The 8,022-nt window shown below is 44.3% G+C and overlaps 1 protein-coding gene across 1 annotated transcript; it reads right to left on the reverse strand.

The window, feature by feature from the left end:
- Positions 1 to 254: 254 nt before the first annotated feature.
- Positions 255 to 4,644, reverse strand: LOC147885377 (pentatricopeptide repeat-containing protein At5g27110-like). Its single transcript, XM_087396886.1, has 2 exons — positions 4,211 to 4,644; positions 255 to 4,108 (listed from the first exon to the last, which is right to left on the reverse strand). Exon 2 carries the CDS (start codon positions 4,016 to 4,018, stop codon positions 611 to 613), a length of 3,408 nt encoding a protein of 1,135 aa, XP_087253012.1. The 5' UTR covers positions 4,019 to 4,108; positions 4,211 to 4,644; the 3' UTR covers positions 255 to 610.
- Positions 4,645 to 8,022: the final 3,378 nt, after the last annotated feature.

The raw sequence follows: 8,022 nt of genomic DNA on the forward strand, positions 1-8,022 counted from the left end.
GCACATAAACGCATGTTAACGTGCAACTGAAAATGACTGCAAACAGATGATGATCAGGATATGCAAGAGGCTGCTGTTGCATGGTTCAAGCATTTGTGATGGTGTTGGTGGTGTGTTCGGATGCATGAGCCACTCATGTAAAAAGGAAGAAGGGGAAAAAGTAAATCTTTCTTTACAAGAGACTACCTGGCAGGACAGAAAAGAAGAGAATAATTTTCGTAGACAGGCATCCACTACAGATGTCTCTTCACCTGTACAGCACGCCAGCATTTCATAAGAACAGATCAAAGCATATGCCCACAAACCACTTTACAATGATGGACTCGGTACAGTAGTCATCTCAAACGGTTGTATCTTCTTGTTTGATCCCGCATACAATGACCTTGCATCATGAAATTCCATTTGCACATCCCTAATTATTTTACAAAAAGAGGTTCTCAATACCAGATCTGGATTTGGCACATGCCCTTCATGATTCATGCATGAACTCATGCCCTATAGCACTCCCTTTACTCATGCTCACCTCTATCAAAGCTTGCAGCCTTTTATTTGCCCCTGCCATTTGCTCAGCTCCTCTATTCTATACACATCATCCAATCCCCCTGCATGCTCACATCATACATTTAGCTCTACAAAGATTAGTTCTCAAGACCAGATCTAAACTTGGGACATGCCCTTCCTCCTTTGTGCGTAAACTCAAGACTTCTAGCCTTGCTAAAATCTCCTTGCATTGGTTGTTACCAACCACAAACTCATGCACCTGCTTGTTCACCTCTATCAAAGCACTCGCAGGCTTTTTTTTTGCTCCTGCATGTTTCCTCTGCTCCTCTATTCTGTATGCATCATCCCACCTGCAAGCAGTCACAAAGGTGTTTGCCATGAGTGCATATGAAGCAGCAAATTCTGGATTGATGTGGACAAGCTGCTGAAAGCATTTTAATCCTATTTCAGCTTCCCCATATGTTTTGCAAGAACTGAGCAAAGTTATCCATGTCTCTTCAGACAGCGAGCACCAGACAGTCACAAAAATTTTTTCTGCGTCATACAAATGTCCTGATCGAGCAAGAAGATCGACCATGCAGATAAAGTGATCCACTGTTGGTGCAATGCCATACTCTTCTCTCATCATCTTGAAATACTCCTGGCCCTTCAAAACAAGGTTGGTACGGCTGCATGCAGCAAGAAGACATGTAAATGTAACAGCATCTGGCTTCACATCTTGTTCTTGCATGTCCTCAAAACATTGCACCACCATTACACCCTCGTGGTTCATGCCATATCCTTTAATCATAGCACTCCATGACACAACATTTTGTGCTGGCAGCTTGTCAAAAATTTCCTGTGCCTCCACAAGTAAGCCACAATTGACATACATGTTGACCAGAGCGTTGCCCACAGAACAATCTGTTTCGAAGCCTTTTTGAGCAGCCTCAGCATGTGCTCCTTGGCCCGTTTGCATGGCTCCTATGCCACCACAAGCTTTCAACATGCAAGCAAATGTGACAGCATCTGGAGAGATGCCCTCGAATTGCATCTGTTCAAAACATTTCAGAGCTTTCTCACTAGGTCCATGTTCAGCATACCCTGCAATAAGTGCAGCCCATGAGACAACATTTCGAACTGGTAGCTTGTCCAAGACTTCCTGTGCCGCTCCAAGTGAACCACATTTGGCATACATATCAATCAATGTGCTGCCAACAAAAATATTTCTTTCGAGTCCCATTTGCACAATATCTGTGTGTATTTCTCGCCCCCTTTCTAAGGCTCCTATGCTCCCACAAGCTTTCAAGATGCAAAGAAACGTGACATTACCCGGAGTGACACCCTCCACCTGCATCTGTTCATAACATTTCAGAGCTTCCTCACCAGGTCCATATTCAGCACAACCTGCAATTACTGTGTTCCATGACACCACATCTCGAACTCGCAGCTTGTCAAAGACTTCCCAAGCCTCTGAAAGCAAGCCATGTTTAACATACAAGTCAACCAGAGCATTGCCAACAAAAAGATCTCTTTCAAAACCATTTTGTGTTATCTGCCTGTGTATGTCTTGACCTTTGGCTAATGCTCCTTTACTACCGCAAGCTTTCAAGATGCAAACAAACGTAATCGCATCAGGAGAAATGCCCTCCAATTGCATCCGATCATAACCTTTGAACACTCCCTGAACAGGTCCATGCTCAGCATATCCTGATATAAGGGTGTTCCACGATACAACATCTCGAGCTGGCAGTTTGAGAAATGCTTCCCGTGCCTCTATAAGTGAGCCACATTTGGCATACATGTCAATCAAAATGTTGCCAACAAAAAGATCTGCTTCAAATCCCTTTTGAACAATCTTAGCATGAACCTTTCGGCCTTCTCCCACGTCTTTCAGCCTACCACAAGCTCTTAGTTGGGCAAATAGCACACATCTGCTAGAACATACTGTGTCCTCTTGAACAGGGAGCTTGTCAAATACTTCCAATGCCTCTGAAAGTGAACCACATTTGGCATACATATCCGCCAACGCTTTGCCAGCAAAAACATCTGCTTCAAGTCCCTTGTTTGTGATCTGTGTGTGTGTTTCTTGACCCTTAGCTATGGCCCCTATGATGCCATAAGCTTTTAAGATGCAACCAAGCGTGACTATGTCTGGAGATATGCCCTCTAGTTGCATTGCTTCAAAACACCTAAGCACTTCTTGATTAAGCCCATGTTCAGCATATCCTGCAATTAGTGCATTCCATGACACAACATCTCGAAGTAACAACTTGTCAAAGACTTCCAGTGCCTCTGCAAGTGCTCCACATTTGACGTACATATTAACCAGAGTGTTGGCAACAACAAGATCTCTTTCAAACCCTTTCTGTGCAATCTCAGCATGAATTTCTTGGCCTTTTTCCATATCTTTAAGCCTAGCACAAGCTTTTAATAGAACCAGAAGCGTATAGCTACTAGGATGAACATTTTCCAGTTGCATCTGTCCAAACAACTTCAGCGCTTCCTGGCCAGGTCCGATTTCAGTATATCCTGTAATTAGCGCATTCCATGACAGAATATCACGAATTGGCTGCTTGTCAAAGATGTCCCGTGCCTCTGAAAGCGAGTTACATTTGGCATACATGTCAACCAGACTGTTCGCAACAAAAAGATCTCTTTCAAATCCCCTTTGTATGATCTCCATGTGTATTTGTCGGCCCTTGCCTGCATCTCCTATGTTGCCACAAGCTTTCAAGATACACACAAATGTGACAGCATCCGGACAGATGCCCTCAGATTGCAATTGTTCGTAACAAAACATAGCTTCCTGATCAGTTCCATGTTCACCATATCCTGCAATAAGTGTGTTCCACGAGATAACGTCTCGGACTGGCAGCATGGTGAAGACTTTCCATGCCTCTCTGAGTGAGCCACTCTTGGCATACATATTAATCAAGGTGTTGCCAACAAAAAGATCTCTTTCATATCCTTTTACTGCGATCTCAATATGTATTTCTCGGCCTCTTTCCATGTCTTTGAGCTGGGCGCAAGCTTTTAGTAGGGCCACAAGCGTGTACCTGCTAGGATGTGTACTATCCTGCATTGTCCGGTACAGGTTGAGAGCATGCTGCGCTTGTCTGCATCGGATATATCCTAATATGAGAGAAGTCCATGAATGCTCCCTCCTATGAATCAACCTGTTGAAAACCTGCTGAGCATCGGACATACTTCCACATTCCACAAGCGTTGGCACAATGTAGTTCCCAACAGCTCTATGCGCTTCCAACCCATTATAGCAAATGTGTGCATACACACGCTTGGCATACGCTAGGTTCTTTTCCTTCCTGCACTTCTGCAAGATCCCGATAAAGTTCTCTACCAAAGGCAGTTCAACCATCCGGTCCAAGATATTAAGGGTTTCGTCTAGTATCAGCATCTCGCAACAACCACCCTTTGCAGGTGGTCGTGCATCTACTCGTACTCCCGAGCTAAACTTGACATTGCACATGTGACCAGACCGCGCTAGCTCCTCGGCCAGGCTAGGATCCCCCAGCATTTGAGCACACCTGTTCTTGCGTCAACCCGCGTCGACCCAAAGCGATTCTTTCGTATTTTTGTTCCTAAAATCTGACGCCTTTGGGTTTGTCTGTGCACAAAGTCGTCATAATAATCAATCAATATTCTCGTTATAAAGACCATGGGCTTCAAAATACATCTGCAGCTGTAAGCTATTTTTTCCACTACCCACCGGTCACACACATTGGTCTTCCTGCTCTCCCACAAGACAAACACGTACTTTTGCCGTGGGCGACCTGCACGTACACGTCCATCCGTATCTGCAAGGAGGAACTCAACAACAACTAGCTCCACAGTGACAAAGAGAACAGACCCGACAGCAGGTCTGCTCAGCAGCAGCAGAAGTAATAAACTAGAGCTCGACCTCGCTAACGCAAGGATAGCAAACCGCCAATTTGAGTGCCTCATCCTGAGCATTTTGCTCGCAGCTTCATAGCGAAAACGGGAGAAACACATTTCGCCGGCGCCAGTCGTAAATAAGGGAACAAATATAGCCCTGCTATTTGTGAACGGAGTGAGCGACGATCGTCTGGCTTGTGGTCGCGCTGCATGCAAGCCTTGGAGGTGCCTTGTGCTGAGGACGTGCGTGGTTACGAGGGTGGCTGCAGGAGCAAAACTCATCCGCGCGTCAAGTGCAGCCCCCTTGCGATGCAAAGGAGAAGAAGTCATTTGTCATGGCTGAATAAAATTCAAAATCAAACTGAAAGCTAACAAGTTGAATACACTCAAAAAAGGCCTGCCCTGGAAGCTGAGAGAGAGAGAGGAGAAAAGAAGAAGAAGAAGAAGAAGAGAGAGAGAGAGAGAGGGGGAGCTGCCCTGGAAGAAGAAGAAGAAGAGAGAGAAAGGGAAAAAAAAACAAGTTGAGTACATTCAAAAGGCCTGCCTTGCCCTGGAAGTTGAGAGAGAGAAGAAGAAGAAGAAGAAGAGGAGAGAGAAAGGGGAGAAAAAAATGGGGACAAAAATAGCAAGCACCAATTGGATGAGGACAAAAACGAGCATGCCAAAAATAGCATTTTATCATCTCTACCAAAACCAAGTGATCACTATAGCCTTTCCTACAGGCAAGCCAAAAATAGCAAGCACCAATTGGATGAGGACAAAAGTATAGCGCTAAAAATAGCATTTCATCATCTCCACCAAAACCAACCAATCACTATAGCCTTTCCTACGGCTAGGCCAAAAAGCTAATTACGCTAGAAGCAGAAAGAAAGCAAAGCACTCCATCCTCCTCTTTTGCTCACCGTCTTTTGAGGCGACTAAAGGTTCGCTTTCACACCTCATCACTGATTTTAGTGGCCGCTCATGCTCAAGAGGCGGCTGTGCGATGTAAAGATTTGGCGTATCGGCTTGGTGCTTTTGGCATATCAGCTTGTCGCTTAAATAGGGGCTGGGATTTTGAGGTTGAAATGCAGCAATGGATCTTGATGTTTGGAGTAAAAAATTCTTTCGTCCAGATTTTTTATGACAGGGCCTCAAGAAACTCCCATGTCAGGATCCTTCACCCGACCAGGTTTCCGCGAAGATGCGTGTGGTGAAGTTCATTAAGAAGAACAAGGGTAACTCACACCTGGCTGTCGATCAAAGCATAAACGGGTTTGTGGTACGATCTGCAATAGCGAGGTAACCCTTAGAGAAGCTAGATTAAACGGCCCGGAGCTCGAATACATACTTTACAGTCGGGAGCAAAGGCCTTACGTACTGGTAAGGTGGGAGATTGCCATCATCATTCTCACAAGGTCCAGTTTGGCAACCAACTGAACACAAATTTGACACTGTAGCAAAGCAAAGGAAGAAATTTTTCTCATGTCCTCCTCGGTGAGCTGCTGCTACTACTGATTTGTACCACAAAAAAAACTATATTGAGTGTCGATCACAAAACTGCGAAGAGGGTTGCCCCTTTGCAGCTCTTGAAACTTATGGCTACAACGATTTGCCTAGAAGCATTGGTTGGAGGATCTGCCGTGCAAACTAATAAGGGGCTTATGTCATGGAGGGGAAAAAGGAGAGAAATAAGGGTGGCTATTTTGGATTTTTTCCCTTGGAGAGCTTAGTTTGGACGTTTTTCCCTTGATGCATGACATAATGATCCAAGGTATAAAAGGCCAAATGGTTGACTTTGGTCTTCATTGTTGTTTGCACAAGTTTGAATACAAGCTCCCTCTTCTCTTCCAAGAGAGTGTTTTGGGTGTTCCCTTGTTTCCATTGTAGTGTCCTTGTGTTTGCCACACCATCCCCCTTCACGCTCCTCTTCCCTTCCCCTTCTCCCTCCCTTCTCCCCTCTCCCCCTTCCTTCTTTCTCTCGTGGAAACACATTGCAACAATCCAGAGGCCGCTTAAGTGACACTTGCGGACGGCTCGTGCCTAACAATTTTTGTTGACACATTGTAAACGATACCCAATGGCTTCATTTTAGTATGGTTGGCTAGGTTCTTCAACATCCCCATGACACATGAGTCATCGCCGAGACCCACACAGGCAAATATTTTCAAGTTCCCCTCGCTTGGTATACCCATGGCCTCCTACTCTGAGCTAGACTCACGATGACGATAGGACATTACCAGCCCGCTTCCAATTTCTCTGTGGGATCAGCCTCAACAACCCTTGAGCATTGCTTACAAATGACGAGCTGTAGCCCCCCACGATGAGCTTATTCTAGGATTAGTATTAGAACCATGAGCATTGCCCGAGATTTAAATAATTAATCTAAGCTTTTGGGAAATGAATGCAGCCAATGGATGGGAGACAACGCACAAATATTCGAGACTCTCGAATGTTCCAGTGGCCACTTCGAGCAAGTATGAGGAGAGGTCCAACCTCTGCCTCTCACCTCTCAACCACCTCGCTTTCTCTCTCTTTGCCTCTCTCCAGCTGCATTATGTGATCGAGAGAAAAAATTAAAGACTTCGATTGCAATCAACACATTGCGAGCAGTTTGCACAAGTAATACCAAGTTCTAAAGAACATGAGCTACGTAGAGAAACTGAGAGGGGGGAGGGAGAGAGGTGGGTGGAGGAAGGAGGAGAAGAGGGGGAGAGGTAGGGTGGCAGCGAGAGAAATACGACAAACTCAAAATCCTTAAATTTCCCATTTTGGCTCAATATAGCTTACGTTAATTGCTTACGTTATTAGCGATTGAAGGAGGGAGAAAGGCACAGCAAGGAAGAGGGAGGGAGAGAGAGCGGGAAAGGCTCAAGGACGGGGTAGAGTGGTGCTCTAAATTTTCTAAACAAAATTAGCAATCCATTGCAATTGATCCTGATAAGTAGGATGAGCAAGTAGGCGAACCCAATGCATTTACTAAGTAGGAGGAGCAAGTAGGTGAACCCAAGTAGGAAATTGAGTAGGTTGGTGAAGGTTGTCTGGTCTAAAAGCTGAAAGTTGGAAGCAAAACTTCCCATATCGAGTAGAACTGAAAGCTGAGCTGAAAGCAAAACTCAAAGCAGAGCTGAATGCATAACTAAAAATAAAAGCTGATGAGAGAGGGGCACGCTCTCTCATATTATAAATAACTGGAGCAGAATTGTGTCACCTTTCCCCATACATCACGTATGGATTTTCTTTCTTTTTAACAACTTTCTTATTTTATAGCTTTCTTACTTTTCTCACTTTCTTATTTTTTAAACTTTTACTACTTTGGGTCTCTTTGAAAGGGTAGAAACTTTCTATTTGTGAATTCTACATATATAGCTCTATTTTTAGAGCACATTCTTATAAACTTATGAGTTTAGCTAACCAGTCCTCTATTTCTTATGCATGTTCAATGACGAGGAGCAGGGAATCGAAAGAATTCACGCAAAATCGATGGGCGATAACACCAATATTCACATGATTGTTACCCATCTCTTTATGTCTTAAAGATCACAATGATGATTACTTTCCTATTATCAAAATAAGAACTCATAAGCTCATGTAAGCAATCCCGTACTCACATATTTGTTAGGCTTCCATTTTCCAAAAAGTGCTAATCTTTGTCCATCACAAAAA

Source organism: Dipteris shenzhenensis, chromosome 25 (genome assembly GCF_047967505.1).
Source record: "Dipteris shenzhenensis isolate YYH24624 ecotype China chromosome 25, Dip_SZ_1.0, whole genome shotgun sequence".
In the NCBI taxonomy this organism is placed as follows: Eukaryota; Viridiplantae; Streptophyta; class Polypodiopsida; order Gleicheniales; family Dipteridaceae; genus Dipteris; species Dipteris shenzhenensis.

Coding starts and splice junctions, on each gene's coding strand:
- LOC147885377 (XM_087396886.1), bottom strand. CDS start 4,018: ATGCTGGGGGATCCTAGCCTGGCCGAGGAGCTAGCGCGGTCTGGTCAC.